The 27,423-nt window shown below is 39.3% G+C and overlaps 1 protein-coding gene across 2 annotated transcripts in view; it reads left to right on the top strand.

Annotated features, from left to right (window-relative positions):
• Positions 1-27,423, top strand: part of Usp5 (ubiquitin specific protease 5) — a 50,792-nt gene that overhangs the window by 13,611 nt on the left and 9,758 nt on the right. For both annotated transcript variants that reach the window (XM_067113046.1, XM_067113051.1), the window contains exons 3-11: positions 4,360-4,539; positions 5,080-5,226; positions 5,339-5,486; positions 12,188-12,300; positions 14,232-14,379; positions 22,179-22,365; positions 22,593-22,812; positions 22,974-23,137; positions 25,524-25,686. In XM_067113046.1, the coding sequence (XP_066969147.1) occupies positions 4,360-4,539; positions 5,080-5,226; positions 5,339-5,486; positions 12,188-12,300; positions 14,232-14,379; positions 22,179-22,365; positions 22,593-22,812; positions 22,974-23,137; positions 25,524-25,686 (1,470 nt within the window). The remainder of the gene's footprint in view (positions 1-4,359; positions 4,540-5,079; positions 5,227-5,338; positions 5,487-12,187; positions 12,301-14,231; positions 14,380-22,178; positions 22,366-22,592; positions 22,813-22,973; positions 23,138-25,523; positions 25,687-27,423) is intronic.

The following is a 27,423-nucleotide window of genomic DNA, read 5'->3' as shown; positions in this document are numbered from 1 at the left end:
TTTTTTTTTTTTTTTTTTTTTTTTTTCATCCTAGCTGCCCTGTCTTCACCAGCTTCAACTTTCTTAATGAGGAACCAGATGGATGACAATGCGTGTCTCCCCAAGATGGTTCTTTCCTCTTCATCTAGACGTCAGTTAAAGAAGTGGAAGATTAGCTTTCCGCCAAAAGAAATCAGGGTAGAGCGTCTTTCGCTTTTCCTCCTTCTGGACTAAGTCGCAGGAGGTACTTTTCATACTTGACTGGGGAAGCTCTTCTTTGGGAGATGGCCCGCTTGAGCTTTCTGTTCTCGTTACCTTTGGGGTACTCAAGAAATGAGAGCTCTGGTGCTCCTTCACATCCAAGGGGGCTACCCAGATGCAAAAGTCAGCTCTGATGTTCTCACCACTGGACAAGAATCGTGTCTTCTCTCAAGATACGTGAAGGAATAGCCACAGATCTGCAGGAAAAGACAACTCAGTACTTGCTGACCCAGTCTTCAAGGCATCCCAAGGAATCGTCTCACTCTCTTCAATCCAGGACCATCTTCCCCTCCTCCTCCCCCCCCCTCCAGCAACATCCCTTTCGTGGAGGGAAAACTAGAATGTCTTTCAGCGCCCATCCAATGGTCCATTTTACATCCAGAAGCACGAGAAAGACTTCTGCCAAGTCAGTGAGAAAAAGTGAATCAGAAGTCCTCCATGTACCAGTAGGAGCCAGCCGTGGCTGATGAGAGGAGCAGAGCCCTGGATTGTCAAGGTTCTGAAGGAGGGCTACCTCATTCCATTCTTGGAAACCCCACCATTGGTCATTTCTCCCATAGAATTGACAGCATACTCAGCAGGCTTCAAGAGACATGGCCCTTTGGAGGAAGTCTCTTCCCTCATACAGAAAAGACCCATAGAGAAGGTTCAGAACACCGACATGGAGGGATTTTACAATCATCTCTTTGTGGTCCCCAAATCATTGGGGTTTGGAGACTAGTCCTCAATGTAAGCACCCTTAGTATCTCGTCCAGCAGACGAAGTTCAGATGGAGACAAACGAGTCAGTCCTTTCATCCAATCGCCCTGCCTTGGATATGCAGGATGAGTGCTTCCACTTCTCCATCCATCTGGACTACAGGAAGTATCTAAGTTCGTCTTCCAGGACACTCTCAGTCGCCCCACATCAGGGTCTCCTCTTGGAGCGCCCAACGCCAGCTCCCAAGCACCCAGCACCAGCTAAATCTTCCAGTTTCAGGCTCTTTGCTTCAGCCTCTCTACGGCCCCTTAAGTATTGACTCAGTCCTCGCTCCTCTAGCAAAATGACTTCATTTAATAGGCGTTAACATCAGTCTATGTCTGGATGACTTGCCTCTTCGATCCCCTTCAAGGGAAAAGTGCACAAAGGACTTGAACATCATCTCTCTCAAGAACTGGGAATTATCATCCACCTTCAGAAGTCCCAGTTGGCCCTGTCGCAGGAATTCCTCTATTTGGGGATGAGTCTCAACTCTCAGATTTTTCAGGCATTTCTGTGTGCCAAGAGAATCGCCAGCCGCCTTTAGACGGTCCACAAGTAGAATTCTGGCCCCTTCGTCTTGCTTGGCCCATCAGTGGATGACCTTACTGGGGACTCAATCATCCATCAAGATGTTCGTCAAGTTAGGCAAACTTCTTAGGAGACTTTTGCATTCTTCCTCAGGACCAACTGGGAACAGAAGTTCACATCAATGCCAGAGAGCCAAAAGCAATTCACTTAGGGCTTCAGTGCTCCTCGACCCTAGTTCACAACAAGACTGTGGTAGTCCATTCAGACAATACCACAGCCCTAACGTACATACGAAAGCAAGGCGACACTCACTCATTTTCCCTCTGCCAGACAGCAAGAGACCTTCTACTGTGGACAGATCAAATCGAGTGAGTCTAGTTGCTATTCAGGGCAAATTAAATATTCTGACAGATGAACTGAGCCGTCGAAAAGTGGGTCCTTCCCACCTTGGATCCCCTGGTCTATCGGAATCTGCGATACTATGGGACTGGCAGACACTTGACCTGTTTACCACCTCAAGGAACCATTGCTGTCCTCTCTTTTGTTCTCAGGCCCTGGACCCTTTAGCATGGGCAACAGATGTTGTGTTCCAAGATTGGTCCAACTTGGACCACTACTCTTCTCTGCCCTTCAACATGGTCAGGGAAGCACTGAACAAGTCTTGGGCTCATTGCAACGTTACAATGACTCGTAGCCCCATTTTGGCCTATGAAAGAATGGTTCCAGGACCTGCTACAGTTGCAGGGGACTTTCCGAGACTCCTTCCCCTAAAAAGCGTGTCTACTCAGACAACTTCACTTTCAAGAGATGCCAAAGGGTTTTCTACTCTTGCCCTGACGGGCTTCAGACTGTCTGGAAGCTTGTCAGAGCGTAAGGGTTTTTCAAGATGCACTGCAGAGGCGATTGCAAGATGCAGGCGTAGATATCCTAGCCACGTCTTCCGGGCTAAGTGGGCGATTTTCTGAAGCAGGTGTCTCAGACTCAACGTCTCTCCTTCTGAGACATCTGTGACCCAAATTGTGGATTTCCTTCTTTATCTGAGGAGATCTAGGAATCTCTCATCCTCTACCATTAAGGGGTGTTGAGCTGTGTTTAGCTCAGTGTTTAAACACAGGTGTTCTGAATCTGGCATCAATCCCAGATCTTAACGACCTCGTCAGGTCCTTTGATACGTCTACGCAAAGAAAGGAAAACCCGGTCTCCTTGAACCTGGACGTAGTGTTGAGAGACTGACAAGTCCCTCTTTTGAACCCCTTCATTCCTCTTCTTGGAAAAACCTTACTCAGACGACTCTCTTCCTGGTGGCCTTGGCTAATGCTAACATATTAGTGAGATCCAAGCCATCGATAAAGGGTAAGTTTTTTCACAAGGAGATGCAGTTTGCTACTTTATCTTTGGATTTTAGCCAAGAACGAGGACCCTTCCAAGCCCTGGCCCCGTTCTTTCTTCATTGAGACCTTAACAGATACCTTGGCTCTGAGGAAGAAGGAGAGTTTTGCGTCCTGCTAGGGCTTTAAGGTATTACCTGAGCAGGACCGAGAAACTCAGAAGACCATCCAGTAACCTCTGGTGCTCTGTCAAGAACCCATCTCGCCCTCTGACTAAGAACACATTGTCCTTTTTCGTCAGACAATTTCTGAAGTGCACTCTCAGATTCAGGAGGACATTTTGCCTATTTTTAAAGTGAAAACTCATGATGTCAGGGCAGTCTCTACCTTATTAGCTTTCAGGCACAATATGTCCCTGACTTCCATTCTGCAGTTGGCGTACTGGAAGTGCGAATTGATCTTCGCGTCTCACTACTTGAAAGAAGTTGTAATAGTGTTTGAAAATTGCAGTACCTTGGGGCCATTTTCAGTGGCTGGCATGGCTGGCATGGTATTGGGGAAGGAAGCATAGGAATCTCTCTTTTTCTCTTACTATCTTGTCACCTGAAAGTAGGGTGCCAAATTTTTGGGAGCCACGAGGTACAGTGTACCTGGAGTACCCACCAGTCTCATTGGATGGGTTGTGGTGTTTTCAGTGTAGGTGACAGTGTTGTCTAGTTGTTTTTTATGTTGGTACTCTGGCCAGGGCAAGGGCATTTGTATATGCTCTGCTAGCCATCGGTCCTATCCTTCGCTGCAAAGCTCCCACTAAAGTAGAGGCACCCCATGGCTTCACCACCACGCCACTACAGGTTAAGATTAGCACCAACCAGAGGCAGTATTCACCTGTAGTAGCTCTCTTACCACTTAGGAAACAACATACATTGTTTCAATGCTAGCAGTTTTTCTACTTCAGAGTCATTACCATGCCTTAATGTTTCGGAATTGAATATGTCCATGTATCCCACCCCCATTTAATGTGGGATTCAGCTATGTAATTACTTGGTAAGTTGCTTATACAAAAATGATACTTTCATAATAAAATTAAGTTTCATATATACTTACTAAGTAATTACAGAATTGTAGCCTGCCCTCCCCCCCTCTCATAGACATAATGGCACAAACAGAATGAGGTTTTCTGCTAAATCGTTTCCAATACTCTTGATAGTGGGCGGGACTTATCACCTACACTAAACTATTGAAGTGCTACTGCAATTTTTTAAATAAGGGCTGCCGCACGAGTTAGAAACTATAGTTATGTAATTGCTTGATAAGTATATATGAAACTTGGTTTTATTATGAAAATATCATATTTTCTTTTGTCTTTCTTTAATGTTTGCCATTGATTTTTTCTGAAGAGCATTTTTTTTTCTTTTATGAATTTCAGGATATTTTAGAATTAAGTATTGAAACCTTACATGTTATTCATCAAGTACTTGTTGATAATTATGATGGGTATCACTGTTCTTTCTTGATGTTGCAGCTCCCACCAGAGAAAGAACTGGAGCCTGAAAAGAAGATAGCACGTCTAGCCATTGGCATGGAAGGTGGATTCAATCCAGATGCAAACAAAAAAAGATTTGAATATGAGGAAACTAACTCTGTTGTAATATTGCCCAACTTTGATGTCATACCATTTCCTAATACAGATCTTCCAGAAATTGTAAGTTGGTTTTGCATTGTTTTAAATGATATACCATTATATCTTAAGCTATTTTTTATTCAAGAGCATTAAAGAAGATAGATTATTAGGTTTTTGGGTTCTGGAAAGTGTTTTGTGAGAAAAGAATTTGTCTTTTTTATAAGTTTTATGACTTAATTTTGTATACTGCTCTTACATATTTCCTCCAAATTTGGCTATTTTATTTTTATAGTGTGTATGTTAATGCTGACTCTGTTTATAATTTTTTATAATGAAAGTAAAGTAATTAAGAATGAATGAAACTTTGAAATATTGATGTCTATGGCAAATTTTGTGTCACTGACAACCCATACACTGTTAACAGCAAAGAGTGGAGCAGGTATGACATGCAAAGCTTATGCTACTATACTGAAACTTTGAAATCTCACTCTGTTGTACAGTGCCAGATGTGGTCTTTTAAACAAAATTTTCTTTGTCTTCACATCAGAATCTGGATCTCCATTATTTGAGGTTAATTCTTCAAGTTTCATGGAAATGCTAAGTTTTTCATTGTAATTGCAGATTCGGCAGTCTGTTGAAGGTATTTTAAAAGCAGAATCTGCTTTGCACCTAGCTGAAGTAGAAGCTGCAGCAGGGGCATGGGATGGAGAAGTAAGACCAGTAACAAAACATGCAGACACACTGCAGCAACTTGACAATGGGGTGAAAGTAAGTGTATCTGAATTATTGTTATACCTGTACTTTTTATGGCAGTGTTATATGTTCAGTGTGGCAAATTTCAGTGGGTTTAGCAAGTTTTAATTTTTCTCATTTTGATTAGGTTCCACCAAGAGGATGGAAATGTGAAGAGTGTGATAAAACTGACAATTTATGGCTAAACCTTACTGATGGAAGGATTCTCTGTGGACGGAGACAGTTAGCTGGGTCTGGGGGTAATAATCATGCTGTTGAGCATTACTACAAAACAAGTAAGTGCTTACTTAGATGCTTTTGAATGAAAGTATGTATATTAGGTGTCCACATTCTAGAATCCATGGGTATTGCGTGCACCTGTAAGTCGGGAAAGCCTAATGGCATTCTTTTCTTTAAATATAATTACAAATTAGGTAAGTACAGTACAGTATTTACATTTACATACTTAATAAAAATAAAAAAAAAAGATTCAGATGCCATAATTGAACTGAATATGGAGTTTAAGCTAAAGGCCAAGCACTGGAACCTTTGAGGTCAAGCAGCGCTGAAATGGAAATTGACAGTAAAAGGTTTGAAAGAAGTAAGGACATAGGAATGTGGTTTTATTGATGTGATGTATTTGCAGTAAAACTCATGTACTTCACTTTTAATGAAGTTGAATATTGTCTTAATGTACTGTTAACAAACTTCAACCCACAATTTGGTTATAATGTTACATAGAGTTGTACTGTACGAACTTATTTTACTTACTCTTTCATGTTCATACCTAAAATACTGCAGCGTTCAACAAGAATAGATTCATCAGTTGAAAGAAATATAGTGTTTTCCAGACTTTTGAGTATTTGGTACCAGTAGGAGCCTCCATACTCCAGTACATCATATTATTAGCTGCTTTGGCTCCTCCAGTGTCTGGTACAATTCATCTGTCTACTCCATATCTGGAATATTTTGTTCTTTTGAGCAGTAGATTTAGATAACATGTTGGCTTTCACCATTGTACTTGAAATTTTAGACAGACATTTGTTTTTAGTAGTCTTGACCACCTGCTCTCATTAATACAAGTTTTGATATAGCTAATATCACTTAATAAAATATCTACATTGTACTCTGATGTACCATAATACATAGGTTACCTTTTCTTATCATATCGTGGATGATTATTCTCAAAGTATGTGATATTCTGAGTAGTGGGTTAATGTGGCTTATCTTTAGCAACATTCACTAAGGGTGTGACGTCCCTGCCTACACGAGTTAGGGTAAAAGAGACTCTAGCTTTGGCAGGCAACTCCTATAGGGGAAGGACACTCTGAAATAAAATCAGCGGGTGGAAGGAACCCTTCAGCCTTGGTAGGCAACCCTTCTAAGAGAAGGTTACTCTGAGTACAAACCTTGTTCTCTAACATTGACTGTACCATAACCATTGTACCATGGCTTTCCATGGTCTTGCATTTTGCTCTTTTTTTTTTCACTTTCATGTTTTTTCAAAATGTGTGTAGGACAGGCTGATGAGAACAAAAAAGTTGCTTGGTGGATTATCAGGAAAGTGCTTTGTCTTTACCTGATGTTTTCTTTCTAAGCATTTTGTAATTTTTAAATCCATCCTGACTGTCCTCCCCCAGTTGTTGTGGCAAACCTGGCAGGTTTCATATATGCCTTATAAGGTGTGCTGGGTCCACCTTATCGACCAGTTGCTTCTGGCATTTTCTGAATGACATATGGTTAGGTTCATTTATATTTTCAGTGTAAATACTGTTGTTGATTGCATTATTATTATTTTTTTCTTCTGATTTTTATTACATTGCTGTTGTTGAGTCTCTTTATTAGTTTTTCTACTAATTTTACGTTGTTAATTTTAATTCTGTTTAGAGACATTGAGCTGAACCCTGGGCCTGCTACTCATTACTGTATGAAAGATTTCAGAGTACTGTACTCAAATATTCGGGGCTTAGGGTCAAATCTTCTTGATCTCCAGAGTTGTGCCCTTAACTATGATTTGATGTTTTTATCCGAGACGCTTATAAGCAGTAACAGGTCAAAGGTTGAGTTTTTAATACCAGGGTGTGATGGCCCAGGTTTTATTTATCGTCGTAACATCCCACATTATAGCTGGACGACCTACATACTGTCAGAAAAACTTAGAGTGTAGATGCCATGAAATTATTTGTTTTAAGATTTTCAGTACGTTCTACAAGGTACACGTATTTGCTGTTACCGCAATCCAGATATCGACAATTCTATATATGACTGTCTCTTGGAGAGGATTAGTATGGCTCAGTCACAGGATTCAAAAGCATCATTTGTTATTTGTGGAGACTACAATGCAAAGCACAGCGAGTGACTTAATTCAAATTCCACAGATCAGCATGGCTGGTCTGCTCTTGAGTTTTGTGTATCCTCCAATTTTGTCCAGCTAATGGAGAAACCCAAGCATATTTCTGGTAATAGATTAGAGATGTTTCATCTATTGTTAAGTCCAAGGTCTGTGAGTATATAGGGACTTCTGATCACTGAGCCATTGAGATGGACATATCTATCAATCAGTATATTCCTAATTCCACCATTGGAAAAATGTCTGGCTGAAATCTAGAGCCAATTGGGATCACATTATTGAAGCTTGTCAGGCACTTAATATTTCAGGTGTTATATCAGATCCAGATCCCAAGAAGAAGCTAAATGAAATACTGATGGCTATTTTTGTAAGGTATGTTGTAGAAAGGTCATCAAATTCAGGACAGATGACCAGCCATAGTTTGATGATGCATGTAGAATAGCTTACCATGACAAAAAGACCAAATTCAACTCATGGAGATGAAATTGTTCACATGAAAATTGCACCATTTTTGTTGACTCTTGCCTTGCTGTGAATAGAATTTATCATATAGCTGAGAGAAATTACAGTAATTCCTTAAAGAGGTAACTTGAAGGAATTACTCAGCCTCATCTGTGGTGGACCAAATTGGCATCATCTATCTTTGGGTCAGGCGTATCTTCCAATCCGTCACTTCTAACAGCTGATGGTGGATTGGTTACTGGCCCTAAGGAAAAAGCTGAACTGCTTCATCAAGCTTTTGAAGCTAAGTAGTTAGCTGAGGATGTCCCTCTCCCTGACACGTCATCCTGAATGTATTCTTAAAAAATTTGCATTTCACCCTAGGGATAGTAAGAAAAATTCTTGATAGCTGGAGTAGAGAAGATCCTGATCGTTTCTTCTTTTTGTTTTTAAAAAAGTTTATACAGTAAACCCCCCGTATTTGCATTCTCACGATTCGCGAATTTCTCTGTAGAACATATATACACATTATTTGCAGAAAATTCACCCATTCGCTGTATTTTTCACTGAGAAATATTCTCGAATTACTGTATTTTCATATCATTTCATGACTAAATGCATATTTTGTGATAAAACTTTTATTTTGTGATGAGGTAAGCAATTAATACTGATACAACAATATTTATCAAATATTTTTAAACTTTGCGGGCGCAGGCAGCAACGTACAATCAGGCAGCGAGAGAGACCAAATTACAATAGACCAACTTTTCCTCCATCTCTTTATCCCATCCTCTAGTTAAAAAAGTAAAAGAATGATAAAAGTATTGTTAGTAACGTTATACTCTAGTGTAAATGCGTACAACCATAAACCACCAAACAAGAAACTTGTTTTGCTTATAACCAAATCAGACAACAACAGCTGATTTGCTTGTATTTTGACCATCTTACGGCAGTAAACAATTACCGAAGTTATGTTACAAATGACATCAAGTAGAATAGGACTGATATATTTTTACATTATGCCCTTATTTGCTATGGGTAAAAGATCAGCAAGGAAATACACTGCTAAATTTAAGTTGCAAGTTGTAGGTGAAGCTTAGAAAACAATGTTCAAGCTGCTGATGACTAGAAATTATTGTGCATAGGCAACGTGGATGAAACTCGATCGTAAATAAAACTGGAGAGAAAGTATTTTAATCAAATCTGCTGGGCATGTAAGAACACATATTACTGCTGTTTTCACGCCGATAAAAGATGAATATGTAAAGCTCGTATTATGATGAAATCAAGTGGAAATAGCGAACGGAACCTTGATTTTTTTACATAAAACAAACATGCACCCAAACGGCCAACGTCATCTATTAACGAGGAAAATATCTAAATCAATTTCACAATGAGAAGACGTATTTAAGTTATATTTCGACTTGAAACACTTCATATAACTAAAGCAAGAAAAGCGCTCTGAACTGAGTTAAATACGGCGAAATAAACTTACCTCGTAATCGATTTCCAAACCAAAACATTGATCGCTGTGATCACAATTTATAATACAAAAGCAAGATAAGAATATATACAATATTATTGGATACAGTGAAGTAAAGCATAACATTAATGTAGGCTAGACTACCATATATGTGTACGATGTACCATAGTGTAGGCTAAGCTAATTCTTGTTTGTTATTCAATTTCTCTTTGTATTGGATTATCGTAATTCAATCTGCATGAACCTCCAGAATTAGCTGATATTAATAGTTACTATATCATATATGTATAGAGTACAGTATACTTATAGTGTAAGCTAGGCTACCACACATGTATATATGGTAATGAATACCCTAGCATAGGCTAGGCTATATTCGAGATACGTTTTTTCCAACAAACGATGGGGTTTTTGGAACTTAACCCTATCGTAAGTAGGATAATACCTTATAAGGCTTTTTAGAATTTTTTTGTGTGTGTTTGAAGTATCAAAATAGGCAGTTCTAGGTGTTTTTAGAAGAGTTTTAAGTATTCATGGATTTTAGCTATTCTTGGGGGGGGTGGGGTTGTGGTACGCATCCCCCTGAAATACGGGTGGTTTACTGTAGCGTGTTGTCTTCCAAGATTAGTAGATTCTATAGATTTTTATGTCAACGTAGTACCTTTGTGGATGAGGGCAAGTTCAGTAATACACTGCCTGTTCCAAAGAATGGCATATGTACAGACTGCAGTAACTACAGACCAATTTCTATTCTGCCTGTGCTCTCCAAAGTTGCAGAAAAACTTATTTTTAGGCCATATATAAGTACAGTATGAGGAATCTAAAGGATTGTTTGCTGATAGTCAGTGTGCATATCGGAAGCAGTTAGGCACCTGCGATGCTCTTTTAGATTTGACATGCCATTTGCAAGAAAACCTTGATAAGGGTTTTTAGTGTAGAGTACTGTAATGCAAATAGATTTTAGTACTGCTTTCGATTTAGTAAATTACCAGGCACTTGTTTATAAACTTCAGAAATTTGGAATAGGTGGATATGTTTTAGGTTTACTTCAAGATTTCCCTACAGGTAGGCAGCAACAAGTTGCTGTTGATGGGATCTTTAGTAAACCAAGACCTATCATGTCTGGAGTTCCACAGGGCAGTATTCTTGGCCCACTATTATTTTTATTCTGTACAAGTGATATGGTTGTTGGCCTGGAAAACAAGATCTTTCAGAATGCTGATGATACTACACTTGTGGGTGTTGTAAAGTCTCCACTTATGAGAAATGAAGCTGCCAATCAGTCTCAGTCGGGACATGGAGCAGATTAGTGAATGGTGTGGTCAGTGGGGTATGAGGCTGAACCCCAGTAAAATGAAAACACTGTTGATTTGCAGATCTTATACAGATTTTCCACGCCATCCTTCCCTCCAAGTCAATGGAACGCTGCTGAATAAGTGTGAAGCTTTAACTATTCTAGGTGTAACTTTTGACTCACATTTTACTTTTGAGAAACACTTAATGAAAGTGTCAGCAAATGCCTCCGGAAAGTTAGGTATTGTATGAAAAGCCTCATATATTTATAACAGCGATAAAATCAGTGCAACTTGTTTAGGTCATTTGTGCTACCTTTACTAGAATACTGTTCTCCAGTATGGATGTCTGCTTCTGCCAGAGATTTATCTCTTTTAGATAGAGTGGTTCGTGGTGGTAGGTTTCCGTTTCTTAGTTGTAGCAGTTATGACTTTGACCATTGAACAGATGGTCTCTTGTTTGTCAGTTTTTTATAAGTTGCATTTTAACAGAAATCGTTCACATTCCTTAATTGATCCCTGATCCTCTTTTCCTGCTGAGAGCAACCAGATTTGTGGGGCAGCAGCACCAATATGCAGTAAATGTGCCTTGCTGTAGAACTTCTCAGTTCTTGAGGTCCTTTATTCCTCACACCATTGGACTGTGGAACAGTCTCCCAGAGGATGTTGTTCAGTTGGAACTTCAAAAGTTCAGGCAAAGATGCAGTGCATTACTGTCCTAATACTATTCTCCATGCATTTTAATATATATTTATCAATTTATTAATTTATTTTTTTCATTTTGATAAGCGAGATCTCTTCTTTCTGCATTTCCCTTTACCTCCTCTTACTGTTTCCTAATGAACACCATATTCTTTGGAAGCTTGAATTGTTGGGCATTGTTGGTGACATTATTGCACCTAACAGGGTACAGGGGGAAGTGAGAAGGCTAAATTTTTGCAGCTAATGTCCACTCTTGTTCCATATCATTCTCACTCTTATAGTAAACATTCACTATAGACCAAGAGTCAAAGCTAATGTCATTCTCTCTCTCTCTCTCTCTCTCTCTCTCTCTCTCTCTCTCTCTCTCTCTCTCTCTCTCTCTCTCTCTCTCTCTCTCTCTCTCTCTCTAATATAAAACAAAATGAAGTATCCATATTTTTCACGACTACTTGGATATTTGGCCATTACTTTAATATTTAAACTGTATGCTATGCATATATTATGCACAAAATTGGACACACTGATGAGTGGTAGGTTTTAGTGGTTGAAAGCATGCATAAAGATAGGTTTGCCATGTTATAAAGTATGGTATTAAGATTATTTAACATGTATATGTTATGAAATAGTGTTCAAGTCTTTTCACATATAGATTTTAATCTCAATATTTTCATTATATTTAGTCCATGTACTGCATACAACAATGCCATTGATTTTCTTTTTTAAAATTTTCAGAGTATCCCCTGGCTGTGAAGTTAGGTACCATCACCCAAGATGGTAATGCTGATGTCTACAGTTATGATGAAGATGATATGGTCATAGACCCTAACCTTGTTAAACATTTAGCTGTAAGTTGCCTTGTACAGGAATTACTTGTGTGCTTCATCTTTGTTTTGTCTTGAGTATTGTAATATTTTTGCTCTAGATATATTTTGCTGCTTCCATATCAGGATGAAGACCTTTAGGGAAAGTGGAAAAATGAAAGCCTATGCCTGGTAAGTTAAGGCTGAGAGAGTATAGGATTGGTGAATGGAGAGAACTTGTTTCATATCTAACCACATAGATAATAGAACTGACGTAAAAACGTTTAGGATTATGCTCTTGATATATTCTGGATGTACTGCTGTTCATGTTTTTTCATTGACCTGAAACTTTATACTTTATTTTGTGCTCTGAATTTTACTCTCCACCTTAAAAGGTTATGTTTTAAGTTCTTAGCTACAGATTGTAGACTCCTAGCTTAAAAAAAGATAACTGCCATGAGAATATACATAGAAAATATAACAAAAACAAATTTTCATTGGTTTAGTGTCAGTAACAGAAGCCTTGACAGCCTTATGTGTGAGGGTCTAAGTTCATCTAATAATTGAAAGTTCCTCTATTTTGAATAGTGCATAGTAGACTTTGGGAGATTATTATCTACAGGTATTTTTCATTGTTTCCCAAAAACAGAGTAAATGTAATACTGATATCCCTTTTATCATGCCTGTGTTAGCATCATTTATAGCCTCCCCTCTCAGGCAAGATGGAAGGTTTTTTAATATCAAATAGCTAGAGAAACTACTATCTGCACCATACCTCTGTATGAAGTTACAAAGAAGAGAAAGATTTTGACAATAAATGCAGCAGATTAGGTTATATAAAAAGAATAAAGGCCAAATAATAAGGCTTTTGTTTAACTACGCAGTAAAATTGTTTTGAAAGATGGTGCACTTACTCATGTAATTGTAATTACCACAAGCATTACTTATTATCTCACAAGTACAAATAATAGGTTTACCAGTGCTTGCATTACCTGTTCAACTCATGGATTGAGAGCAACTGCTTAAGCTGTCCTGACTTGAAAAACATTATCTATAAAGTTTTTTCATCAACACAAAATAATTGGAGACATATTTCTGAAGAATAATAATAGGAGAAAAAAAGCAGCTAGCACTTTAGGGAATTATGTGAAAAAGCTTTTGCATTTTGGGAATATTGTATGATTGTTTTTAAACTGTAATGATACAAATAGAGAGAATATAAATTCATTTACAATGCCATTAAAAAAAAAGGCTCATCAGGCAATGGGAGTCCTTAAAAATATATTTGGAATAATAGCAATTTTTCTCTGCATACAAAAATCAAAATTAAAAATGTAATGGTAAGGAGTATTTTGATTTATGGGCATGAGCCATGGTCAGTACAGTGATGGGATAATAAATTCTTAGCATTTAAAAATAAGACGCTCAGAAGAATATTAGGAATTAATTGAAGGGATAGGATGTCAAATAATAGAATTAGAGAAGTAATGGGGTTGCAGCTGGTCGATGAGTATGTTAGGCTCTCACACTGGAAGTGGCTAGGCCATGTGTATAGAAGACAGGGAATAGTACAAGATATACTGGGGTGGATTGCCCTTGGTAGAAGAGTTGGAGACAGGCCAAAGGAGACATGGTTTGAGGACAATGAGGCGGGAGGCAGGAGACGAGTGTTGGGAAGATCTTGAGGAGTTAGCCCAGGGCAGAATGTGGTGGCATGAGTTCATCAAGGCCCTATGCATCCCTGTGGGTGCCACAGGAAATGATTGATGAACTGATTGACCTTTAGATATTAGTTATGCTAGGTGTACCCTTAATCTTACACCTTAGGTTTTCAGACTAGTAATGTAGTGTAGTGATTTTATTACCATTAAAGTGTACAGTGATGCTGTGTTGTTATAGATTTAAATTCTCACAACGAATTCATAATAATAAGGTGACTGTCCTGGGACTATTTTTTAATTAATTTTTCACTACAGCATTTTGGAATCAACGTCAAAGTTATGGAGAAGACCGAAAAGACTATGCTTGAGCTTGAGATTGACTGCAACCAGAGAGCATGGGAATGGTCACGATTGACAGAATCAGGCAATAAACTCGCCCCAAAATACGGTCCTGGTTATACAGGTATGGATTATGTTTATCATGTATATGATAATGTTTTTCATTGAGCTTGTGTATACTAAATACTGACAGCAAAATTTATTGATAATTTCGTAGTTGATTAGAGAGTTATCTGTCTAGGTATTTAGGACAGTGTTTCCAGGGGTATTGCAAACATTGTATATGATTAGTTATTTCAAATGTGGACAGCAAGTGTTATGTAAAAGCACTGTGGCATATCAACCAAGAAGTAAACTGCAGTGTAAGGCTGCTTTGCTTGGAATGGCATTTTCACTGGGGTTTATGTTAATTATGTCAATATATTCTTATAAAGTGGCCTGACAAGATCAGCAAATCATATCTCTGAACTTACTTGGATCTCCTTAAGGACTTATTCGTAAGTGACAGTTGAAAGTTTGATCATGGTAAAGTTAACAGCTCAGTAAGAAGGGACCAAAGGTAGTGTGAACAGATAATCGGAGAGCAATTACAGGTAGTAATGGGATGATGCTGCAATATACCTTTTATATGCTGCATATTGCATATAGTACCCCTTGTTGATTTTAAGTAAGCAAGTTTATGCGATAACTTAGCAAGGATCTTCTGTGAAAATTGTGAAAATTATTGTATTACACAATAATAGAAGTTATAAAAACATATACTAAACACTCAGTTCTTAGTTGTTCTAATACTACACTCTCAGTTCTTGGTTGTTCTGATAGTGAAAATGTCTTCAGTTTCATTTTTATAAAGAAATACTCTATTTTTACCAATTTATTTTTATGTACATGTACAAGGATTAAGAAAAATATATGCCATCCAACATACAAAAAAAAACATGAAATTCATCCAGAGGTAGGAGAAGGTTAAAAGTAATTTTTTTAAATGTTGCTAAGACAGTGCCAAGTGTCAGTAACCAAGTCGAAGTTTTTCCTCAGATGATTTCAAGGATGAAACAAATTTTATTACACAAGATTGCAAGCCTTCTAAGGAAGTATGTCTGTCAACATACCTGTTTGAATGAATAGCTTTATGATATAGTTGCATTTGTTTATTTTGAGTGTAATGTGAAGTTGTTGCACTGGAAACCTTAAAATTTGGTTTTCATTTAGCCTAAGTAACTTACCAAGTAATTACATGGCTATAGTTTCAACTCGCACGGCAGCTTAAATTTTGAAAATCGCGGTAGCGCTCATATTGTTTTTGTGTAGGTGACTAGCCCTGCCCACTTTCAGGGAACAAGAGGAACGACGTAGCAAAAAGCTTCAGTTCTTTTCTGCTGGCTTACGACTGATCATCGGTTGTAAGAAGCAGCTTATTTTGAATTCTGTTTGCTGACCGGTTAATATTTTCCCCAGTTGGTGAAGTATTTTACCTTTGGTAGCCTGCAGCTGTTTAGCAATAGTTAGGTTTTCTTTTGAGACCTGTTTTTTCTAGAATTAAAGACTGATTTTCACCAAATAGAGACTTGTTTTCCCTGAATTAAGACTTTTGCCCTATTTGAGACTTGTTTGCACTGAATTATGTCGGACTCATGTTCAGCTAGTATTCGTTATTGCAGCAAAGGCTGCAATACTAGATTGACTAAGGCCTCATATGACTCTCATACCCTTTGTACTGACTGTAGGGGACAAGTGTGTTCCATAGATTTAACTTGTAATGAGTGTAAGGATTGGGACGATAAAAGATAGAAAATTTTAAAGTCAGTTGACAAGTTAGAAAGAGACGGGTAAAGAAAGGAGGCTTCTAGAGCCAATAGTATTACTTTAGCTAGTCAGGATTCTACTCCTAAGTCTTCTGTTGATGATAATATTCCTATTATCTCTTCTTCTGTGCCTGTTGTATCTCTCATCCCCAATCCTCCAACTGTACCACCTACTCCTTTGCCTGGCTCTCACGTGTCTGACCCTGATTCCATTGCCAGTCTTGAATCAAGGTTTGACCAGAAATTTGTTTTAATTGTGAACACTGTGGCCCAGTTAGGGCCATCCATTAAGGTCATGATGGACAAAGTGAGTGTTAGGATTGCCAGTGATGCATTAGTGGACGAGGTGGCTGCTCGTCCCACCGGCTTTCTTAGACAACGGTCCCTGTCATACTCCCCTAAACCGGGGGGGATGCATACTGGAAGTCCCAGGGAGGTCAGTGGTGTCTGCCCACAGGTAGTCTCCCCCTCAGTTGAGCCTGTTGTTACTTCCCAGGCTGCAACAGACAGCCATTGGAAAGGCATCAATATTGAAGTGCATCATTTGTCCTCTAGTCTGGAGGCCTCCAGTCCAGATGAGGCGCCAGTGGCATTTTGCGGACAAATCTCGGCCACTGAAAAGGCACACAGCGGATGCGGACCGCTCTTTTCTATTTCCCTGTAAAAGGTTCAGAGAACCTTCTCATAACCCGCAGCCTTCCCACAGTACCTGGGACAATCCAGAGCATTTTTCTCCTGAGCGCCACGTGGCAGAGCACCAATTCTTGGCTCCAAAGCGTTCTTCCTCTGCTCATAAGCGCCCTTCATCCCCGTCTTAAGTGTCAGTCATCTCACGAGTGCCCGTCTACTGCTTCTGAGCACCCAGCAACTCACGAGCGCCCAGTCCCAGCTTTTGAACATCTGGCGCCAACTCCGAACCTTTCAGTGCCACCTTCCAGTGCCTGGCTCATCCTCGTCAGCTGCCTGCTTCAGGTCCTCCCGCTCCAACAGTGTTTGATCCGTCATTCGCGCCCGCCCAGCACCAACTTGATGACATTTTGGGTTTACTTAAGAAGGCACCTTCCTCAGCTAAGGCTTCATCAGACTTGTCTTTATCCCCTATTTCGTCGGAAGAGGAAGACCTAGACCAGGACACTGCTCCCTCAGCTTAAGCAGCCCTGCTACAGTATTTGCTGCTAAGCTTTCCAGACTTTTTTTTTTACTCCAACGGGCCCGGTTTCTTCTGCTTCGGCCTTCGTGATGAGTAACCAGCCTGTTGATCGTTCTAGGCTCCCTAAGAAGGTTGTTTCCTCCTCTTCAAGGAAGGCCTTGAGTGGAATTGAAGATTGGCTCTCAAAGAAGAGAGCACAAGGAAAGTCCGCTTTTACTTTTCCTCCCTCTCAACTTTCGCACAGGAGGTATTTATCTTACACCACAGGAGAAGCTCATTCTGTGCGAGTCGCTGCCTCCTCCCAGGGGGAATTTCTCCGGTCTCATTAACTCATCGCACAGGTCAGCTTTCTCGTCGGCAAAGATGATGTTCTCATTGAGGGGGGTTGATCACCTTCTCAATAACATTTTGAAGGCTTTTGAGGTCTTGTTGTTTTTAGATTGGTTGGTGGGAGCTCTCGCGAATAAGATTAAAGACAACCGTGTCTTACCAGAAGATTGTGCTCTGGACTGGCTGAGTGTCCTCTTGTGCGCAGACAAGGGCATCAGAGACGGCTCCCAGGAGCTGGCCGCTCTCTTCGCTATGGGAGTTCTTACGAAGAAGGAGCTTTGGTGTTCATTCACCACCAAGAGGATTACTTCCTATCAGAAGTCAGCTCTTCTCCTCTCTCCTTTAGACTACCATCATCTCTTTCCCAAATCCACGCAGGACCTCTTGGCGCAGTCCACGAGATGTCCTAAGGAGTTGGCTGCCTTTGGTGCCAAGTCGGTCTCTCCTCTCCAACCTCAGCCCTTTCATAGCAGCAGACAGAGGGCCCAGTCTAGACCTTGGTCAAATGTTTGCTTCTTAGCTCAGACAATTAAGACGACCTCCTCCAAGCCTTCCTCCCAGAAGTGACGACTGTCCTCCGTGCTCCAGTAGGAGCCAGACTCCTTCTTTGGGAGAGATGGAGAGCAAGGGGAGCGGAACAATGGATGGTGAAAGTCCTGAGGGAGGGCTACTCCATCCCGTTCAGGGAGAGGCCACCTTTAGTCAATTCTCCGATCATATTGACTGCCTACTTAGTAGGCTCGGAGAAGTATTCGGCCCTGTCAGAAGAAGTCGCTTCCCTCCTCAGGAAGAAAGCGGTAGAAGTGGTCGAAGATGTCAGAACAGACGGGTTTTACAACCGTCTTTTTGTAGTCCCCAAGTCATCGGGGCATTGGAGACCTTTCCTCAAAGTCAGCGCCTTGAATTTCTCCATCCAAAAGACGAAATTCAGGATAGAAATTCATCCATTCACCAGGATTGAAATGAACAGGATGCAGATCCAACTCCAAGAAGTACCTCAGGTTTGTTTTCCAAGACAGTCCAAGTCTTTTTGGCCTCTCTACAGGTCCCCAAGTCTTTAGAGTTCTTGCCCCTCTAGCAAAGTGGCCCCATCTTACAAGCATCAATATCTCCCTGTATTTGGACGATTGGCTCCTTCGATCCCCATCGAAGGAGAAGTGTACAGAGGACCTTCGGAAGACCCTTCTCCTAGCTCAAGCATTAGGATTATTAGTCAACCATCAGAAGTCCCAGCTGACTCTGACACAGGAGATTCATATTTGGGGATGACAATCAACTCTCGGAGTTTTTGGGCTTTTCCATCCCCCAAGAGAGTCGAATCCTGCCTGCAGACAGTGAGCAATTTTCTCTCCCTCCAGTCTTGCTCAGCCAACCAGTGGATGAGCCTTCTAGGAACCCTGGCTTCCATCGAGCAGTTCATCAAGTTAGGAAGACTCCACATGAGAGTGCTGCAATTCTTTCTGAGAGACAGCTAGGACAGAAGAGTTCACCTGGACTCTTTTGTGTTTCCCGTGACTCCAAAAATCAAGACGGACTTGCAGTGGTGGAAGTCCAGAAGGAGACCTTTGGAAGGAAAGTCTCTCCTCCCTCTGAGCCCTGACCTAAACTTCCACTCATACATCTCAGATATGGGTTTCCAGGACATGGTCCCTGGAACAGAGAAAACTGCACATCAACATCAGGGAATTGAGGGCAATTCATTTGGGCCTTCAATCCTTTGCAACAAAGGTTTTCAACAAGACAGTGACGGTCCACTTGCACAACACCACTGCCCTGTCTTACATAAAGAAACAGGGAGGGACTCACTCTTTCTCTCTCTTTGTGAGGCAGCAAGGGATCTTCTTCTCTGGGTAGAATAGAATCAAACCAGGATCGTCGCTTGGTTTATTCAAGGCAAACCAAACATGTTGGCAGACGAGCTGAGCCGTCACAGAATGGACTCTGGATCCACTGGTTTGCTCCAACCTGTGGAAACTGTGGGGAAAACCAACCCTAGACCTCTTTGCAACCTCCAGGAATCATCACCTTTTGCTGTTCTGTTCTCTGGCCCTGGGCCCTCTGGCATGGGTGACAGACGCCATGCTACAGGACTGGTCGAACATGGACCTTTATGCATTCCCACCATTCAGCATGGTAAGAGAAGTTATAACCAAGTTTCGGACCCATCAAAATGTGACAATAACCTTAATAGCCCCATTTTGTCCCCTGAAGGAGTGGTTCCCGGATCTTTTCGGACAGCTAGTAGACTTTCCGAGACTACTTCCACAAAAACCAAGTCTTCTCAGACAACCTCATTTCAGGCGCTTCCATCAAGGATGATCCACTTTTGCCCTGACAGGATTCAGACTCTCAGGAAACTCATTAGAGCTAAAGGCTTCTCAAGACCAGCTGCAGAGGCTGTTGCTAAGTGTAGATATCAATCCTCTAGCAAGGTCTATCAAGCTAAGTGGAGTCTTCCACAGCTGGTGTAGAAGACATAACATCTCATCTTCTCAGATGTCTATAACATAGATTGAGGACTTTCTGCTCTTTTTGAGATCCTCTAGAGGCCTGTCTTCCTCTGCAATTAGAGGTCACAGGGCTAGCTGGGCTCTGTTTTTCGTCACAGAAGTTTGGATCTATCTTCGAACCAGGATCTTTCAGACCTTATTAAATCCTTTGACACATCCAAACAGAAGAAGTTAGAGTCGGTCACATGGAACCTAGATGTAGTCCTGAAATGGCTTTCTGGTCCCCACTTTGAGCCCCTTCATTCGAGGTCATTAAGGGATCTTACTATGAAGACCCTCTTCCTGTGGCTTTAGCAACTGCTAAAGCAGGTCAGTGAGCTTCATGCTGTTGATAAAAGTATTGGGTTCTTGCAAGGAGATGCAGTCTGTTCTTTTACCCTCGGTTTTCTGGCCAAGAACATGACTCCGTCCAAGCCCTGGCAACGTTTTTTTACCATTTAGAACTTAATGGAGATCCTGGGCCCAGAAGAGAAAGAGAGCTCTTTGCCCTGTGAGAACATCAAGATACTACTTGCATAGGACCAAGAGAATCAGAGGACCTGCTAGTAACCTATGGTGCTCGGTTAAAGATCCATTCCGACCCCTTTCTAAGAATGCCTTGTCATTCTTTTAAAGGGACCTTATTACTGAAGCGCATTCCCGGATTGGAGAGGACGTTTTGCCTTCGTTTAAAGTTGAAGCTCTTGAGATCAGGGCGGTCGCTACCTCGTTAGTGTGGAGACATAACTTGTCTCTCTCCTCCGTTCTTCAACCAACATATTGGAGGTGTAATTCAATTTTTACAACTGATTACTTACATGAAATGGAAATGGTATTTGAAAACTGTGGTACCGTGGGTCTGTTGTCAGTAGCTGGCATGGTTTTGGGGGACAAAGCGTAGGAAGCATTCCTTCTATCCTTGTTCTCTTTGCCTTGACTTGGGTTGTTGAGTCTTAGTGTTTTAGTGATGGGTGGTGTTTTTTTTTATTATGTGGTGCAGGTGACAGTGTTGTCTGGTTGCATTTATTATGGTACTGTGTCCAGGGCAGTGGCAACTATTGATGCTTTCCTAGCTATCAGAAATGTCCTTCACTGCAAAGCTCCCACTTAAGTAGAGGCGTTCCATGGCTATACCCTCATGCCACTGTAGGATAAGATGAGCACCAACCAGAGGCAGTATCTACCTACAGTAGCTCTCTTACCAGGTAAGGAAACAGCAAGCATTGTATTAATGCTAGCAACTTTTCTTTTATCAAATTCATTACCATTACTAATGTTTTGGAGTAGAGTATGTCCATGTATCCCACCTCCTGTCAGTGTGGGATTCAGCTATGTAATTACTTGGTAAGTTACTTATATGAAAATGTTATTTTCATGATAAAATTAAGTTTCATATATACTTAACAAGTAATTACAGAATCAGAGCCCTCCTTCCTCCCCTCACATAGACATAAGGGCATAAACGAACTGAAGCTCTTTGCTGCATTGTTCCTCTTGTTCCCCAAAAGTGGGCGGGGCTAGTCACCTACACAAAAACAATAGAAGTGCTTCCCCGATTTTCAAAATTTAAGCTGCCGTGTGAGGTGAAACTATAGCTGTAATTACTTGGTAAGTATATATGAAACTAAATTTTATCATGAAAATAAAATTTTTGGAGCAACAACTTTGTTGTATACAATAGTACCACCTCATTTATCCAGTGTTTTTGGGAATCTGGTCTTTTGATAAGTATGAAAATGTGAAGTAATAAATATCCCATATTATAGCTTACATGTGAACGTTCATGGTTGGTATCCCTAATAACAGTCATTCCATTTAATTTGTACCCTGAACAAAATTATATTTTACTTTAAATTACTCAGTTAAAGACATTTATCTACAAAATGCATCATTTAAAAAGGTAGATTTATCTGCAAAATCCATCATTTAAAAAGGTAGATTTATCTGCAAAATGCATCATTTAAAAAGGGAGCGTAACAAACAATTATCAAAATGATATGTAATATGGACTGATAAGTAAAGAAGTCTGATAATGTGATTTGACCCTGACAAATTTTGGAAACCCCTTAAAATCTCAAAGGGTTGATATTTTGGAGGGAAACATCTCCCATATTAATATTTTAATGTACTGCCAATCACTTTGTTTCAGGTCTAAAAAATCTGGGTAATTCCTGCTACATTAATTCAGTTATGCAAGTGTTGTTCACCGTACCCAGCTTTTTGGAAAGATACAGTCTAAATGGACCAAGAATATTAGATAGCTATAATAACAGCAATGTTGCTGAAGACTTCAATGTACAAATGTCCAAGCTAGCACATGGATTACTCTCAGGAAGGTATGAATGATTGCTTTAAATTGTAGCAGTGTAATTTTTGTGTAATTTGATCTGTATATGCAAATAACAGACCATAAATATAGATCACCTGAACATGGATTGTTCATTTTGTATGGTAATAATGTAAAGTTTTGGTTGATTCAATTTCTCATTAAAAATCCATAAAGTTTAATGCATTTTATAGAGTATTATGCTATTTTGACTTTTATTGCCTTCTCTCCATGCAGATATTCTGCTCCACCAGCCAATTCTACTGGAGATGAAGATGTTGATGATTTGCAGCCAGGTATATCCCCACTGATGTTCCGAACACTAGTAGGTAAAGGTCATGCAGAATTTTCAACAAAAAAACAGCAAGATGCAATGGAATTCTTAGAGCACATTTTGAAGTTATGTTCATGTAATTCTGCTGGTGCTGTTGATCCAGGAAATTGTTTGAAGTTTGAGGTATGTTTTCTATTTATCATAGAAAAATGTGTTTTACATTTTAGAGTTGCAATACTGTAACATGAATTTTTGCTGAAGTCTACTGCTTGGAAGTTATTTTTATCATTTATGAAAGAAATTTGACGTAAGAAACATAATAGAAATTGATATGGATATTTCAGGTGGAAGACAAATTCATATGTGGTGAAAGTGGGAAAGTTCGTTATGTTACTCGGCCAGATCAGTACTTACCTCTCCCAGTTCCAATGGAGGAAGCTATCAACAAAGAAGAAGTTGCTGCATACCAAGCACAGAAAGCAGAGGCACAGGCATCCCAAAAAGTTTTGTAAGTTTTTTCAATAAGGTTTACCTTTAAATTTATTAAAAATTTGAATTGTTTGGTACTTCATAAATGCCCAGCATGACATTTTATCCATGTCTTATAACCAAAGGTGAAGAGAGTAGGCCATTTACAATTCATGTAAACTACTGATGTGATGTAAGGAGGAAAGGCCCCTTCATTTCCTTCATGGCTAATGGGACTTGAGCTGGGCATGTGCAGTAGGTCTTTTCTCCTCCCAAGATCTTTTCAGTTGGTGTGACTGGAACCATTCACATGAAGTAGGGCTATTTCATGACTGTGCAGGCCATGTCCAAGCCATCTGCATCACCCTTTCATCATATCTCATCGATGTATAGAACTTTCGTAATTTCGCCAATGGTATCATTTCCGACTATCCTGTCATCTGGCTCCTAATATTCTTCATAAAGTTTCATTCTCAAATTAACAAATTCTTTAGATACACTAGTCTTATTGTCAAGCCAAGTTTCATGTCTATAGAGCAGTACGGGTTGTATGAGGCTAAATCTTATTTGACCTGCCCATTATTTTATTGCCTTTAGAGTCTCACTAAATTCCAACTCAAGAGAACCTGTACAGGATATTTTTGATCCATGATATTTGAAAGATTCATCCTCATTTACCAATGTTTTTTCAGCCCTTTGTGCATACCCTCCTCATTATATCTATTTTTCATAAATTTATTTTGAGTCCCATCTGTGGATATATGATGTATTCAATTAAGCAAGCTTTGTAAATCTAATAGCATTTTACTGGTTAAAATACCATCATCTTCATTTTCTAAATCTGTCAAATTTGTATTATTTCTCCAATTGGAACATTCTCTTCCATCTTCACAACATTTTTTTCAATATGAAATCTATGAGCAGGACAAACAATAAAGGTGAAATTGCAATGGGTAAATAACATTCCCTTGTAATACCTTACTATTTACTACAAATTCACTCTGCAAAAGCCCAGTCAACATTTACTGTGCAACGCTTTGTGTCTGGATAATGAACAGAGCATTACATATTTAAAAGGAATGCCAAGTTAATGGAAGACCATCCGTAATATTGTTTTGTGGATGCTGACAAATGCCCTCTTGTGATCTACAAAAGCTATCAGAAAGGTTTTTTTAAGTTCCATACATTGCAGCACAAAACTTCTTAATACAAATACAGTCAACCCCTGGTATTCACAGGGGATGCGTACCACTACCCCCCGCGAATAGCTGAAATCCACAAATACTTAAAACCCCTCTAAAAACGCTTATAACTGCCTATTTTGATAGTTCAAAACACCAAAAAACCCTCTAAAAATGCTTCTAACTGAATATTTTAATAGTTTTATCACAAAAAGTGCATTTAGTCACGAAAATATGAAAATACAGGCAGTCCCCGATATCGGTGGGGTTCCGTTCCCGACCGCATGACAATAACTGAAAATCGCTGATAACTAAAAATTGGCAATAATAGCGCCGATCCCTGGTTATTGGCGCTGATATCTGGTTATCGGCGCCGGTAACCAGGGATCAACGTCGATAACTGGGGATCGGCGCTGATAACTGGGAATTGGTGTCATAAATCCAGTTATCGTCGCTAGACAAGCACCATAAAACTGGATCGCTGATGACCGGGGACTGCCAATTTGTGAATATTTCTCTATGAAAAATACTGTGAATAGGCGAATTTTCTGCAAATAATGTGTATATATATTCGACAGAGAAATTCCCGAATAGGTGAAGCCATGAATCCGGAACCGCGAATAGGCAGGGGTCCATTGTATTTGATTTGTACAACTCCTGCCTTTTCTAAAGCTAGCTTGTCCATCTCAGGGCTTTTTGTTAGTTTCTTTCTCCAACTGTTTGAGAATAAATATACTAAATGTTTCTATTGCAAACACCATGAGCCCAGTGCCTCTATAGTTACCACATCCAGTCAAGTCACATTCTTTGGTGCATTAGCTATGTTTTCAAATTCCCAATCACCAGGCTTTGCTTCCTCATTCCATATTATGCAAAACAGCTTAGTAAGTATAAGAGTTTTCGTTTCAGTTTCAGCTATAATAGTCTATGCAGTAATTCAGTCATAGCTTTTAGGAATACAGCATTATATACAATTTTTATCAGGGCTGCTGTCCTCAGTCATCAGTATTTTTACTGCTAATTGGCTAGGCACCAGCCACTGTGGGGCTCTACATAGGAGAATATTCCATATAAAAATTTGAATCGCCACTGTATGGATGCTAATGCATTATTTTATAATGGATTGTAATATTTTAAAATCTTTATATATCATACAAAGTAAATACCGTAGAGTGTTTAATGGGAGATATAATGTATCCCTCGTTTCCATTTACTGAGTCCAAGTAATTCAACTTTCTCTCACAGACCACCAGATGAACAAGTAAGAGCAAAAATTCCATTTGATGTTTGTTTGTCAAAACTGGTAGCTCCAGAGGAAATTCTTGCATTTAGTTCTGCAGCTGGAAAAGAAGTTAGCATGCAGAAGATCACTCGTCTCCGTACCTTCCCTGATTATTTGTTTATACAGGTGAGCATGCGAGACTGTTTGTAAAAATTTTTTTATCTTGATATGATGAGAATGTGTAAATCTTTTTTTAATCAGTATAAATTTACTTGTATATTTATTGTCAAGTCTTGATCCACATATACTGTATCAAATCTTGAAGATTGTACATCAGTAGTAAGTTTTCATAAAACAATTTCATTGAATTGAAAAGTTAATATAATTTTAATGTGAAGTAATTATGGTCATCATATTGGTATTCTTTACAGTCACATCCCACTATCTTTTGAAGCTCATGAAATGAACTATAATTTCTGTGCAGTATTCCATACTGGAATACCTTTCAGATCCAGTCCATTCCATTTGTGAGTTTTCCTTAGGTCAAGGTCAAGATTATAATGTACACCGAATACTTATTCATTTGTCACAGGTTTTCTAAATCCTAATAACATATGATGATTGTTAGTTGTGGCTTCCATTCACACTAGTTGAGGATTTTTCTAAATCATAATAGCCTTGATTTTTTTAGATGTACATTCATTGACATTTGGGTAAAGTTATTCTCAATCCTAGTTACTTGATGTTTCCGAATTGTGAGTTCTGTTAACTTTTTAACTTCATGGTTGAAGTTTTTCTAGTTATGAATAAATTTTGCTTTTTTCAGGAATGAAGGTTTTCTAAATCCTAATAATTTTGAGATGTCCACAATTAAGTTTTGGTTGAAGGTTTATGAACTTTTAATAGATTTTTGTTGGTTGTGGATTGTGACCTTCCTTAATCAAACTTGGCCTGCTCATACATCTAAGGTACAACTGTGGAGGTTGGGGGTTGATCTTGTGGTTGGTTAAGGTCAAGAAGTAGAAATTGGTTACAGTTTCTTCAGAAGTTAAGTTCATAGAGCAGTAAATTGGTTTGCATATTAATACCACTTGAGATGACATTTTTTTGATTTTGAAATGAACAGGCAGATGTTCATAACAGAAGTGGAGCAGTTGAAATATTTCCACATAAGTGTGCACAATTATTTTATGATGTCTATTGAGGGTATATTTATAACAAGAAAAATCTGCTACTTTTATTCCATGTGACTAAGTTCATATATTTATAACAGGAAAAATCTGCTGCTTTTATTTAATAACTGCTAAATCCTGGAAAAACCTATCAATTCACATTCTTAAACTTAACTGTTATATCATGGCAGCATTTGGAGTAGAAATTTTATTTTTGTCTGTGTCTGTGTGCTTTTAAGTGGACAGTAGTATTAAAACTGAAATATTGCAGATCATCACTCCTTTATAGTAAAACATATATACAGTATTAGTGTTGTAACTGGAAGTAGTGATTAAGATAAACAAATTTCATTATAGTTGTGTCACATATGGAGTTTTGTTTGAAAATAAAATATCGTCCTTCAGTGTCTTGACTTGTGTTATCACATATGATAATGTTAAAAGTGAGTAGTAGGTCCTCACTCGACTTATAGCTGGGGATCCATTCCAGCACTGCGCTGGAAATTGATTTCCTCTGTAATCTGTAAATTGGTGTTTTGCCTTTAACTTAATGTTGGATCAAGTTACAGTGCCATTAACTTGATGCCTCTTCTTGCTATTAGTGCCGTCAACGGTGCTTACGGCGCCGTAACTTGACGTAACATCAAGTTACGCCACTGAAAAAGCGCCCTAAGATCGAATCTGCCATAAGTTTGTGACACACTTAAAGATACTTGGAGCAGGAAAGTACTTAGTTAGTTTTTCAAAGCTC

The sequence above is a fragment of the Macrobrachium rosenbergii genome, chromosome 2, assembly GCF_040412425.1.
Source record: "Macrobrachium rosenbergii isolate ZJJX-2024 chromosome 2, ASM4041242v1, whole genome shotgun sequence".
Classification (NCBI taxonomy): Eukaryota; Metazoa; Arthropoda; class Malacostraca; order Decapoda; family Palaemonidae; genus Macrobrachium; species Macrobrachium rosenbergii.
Note: the sequence above shows the minus strand (reverse complement) of the source record. Positions and strands in the feature narration are given on the sequence as shown.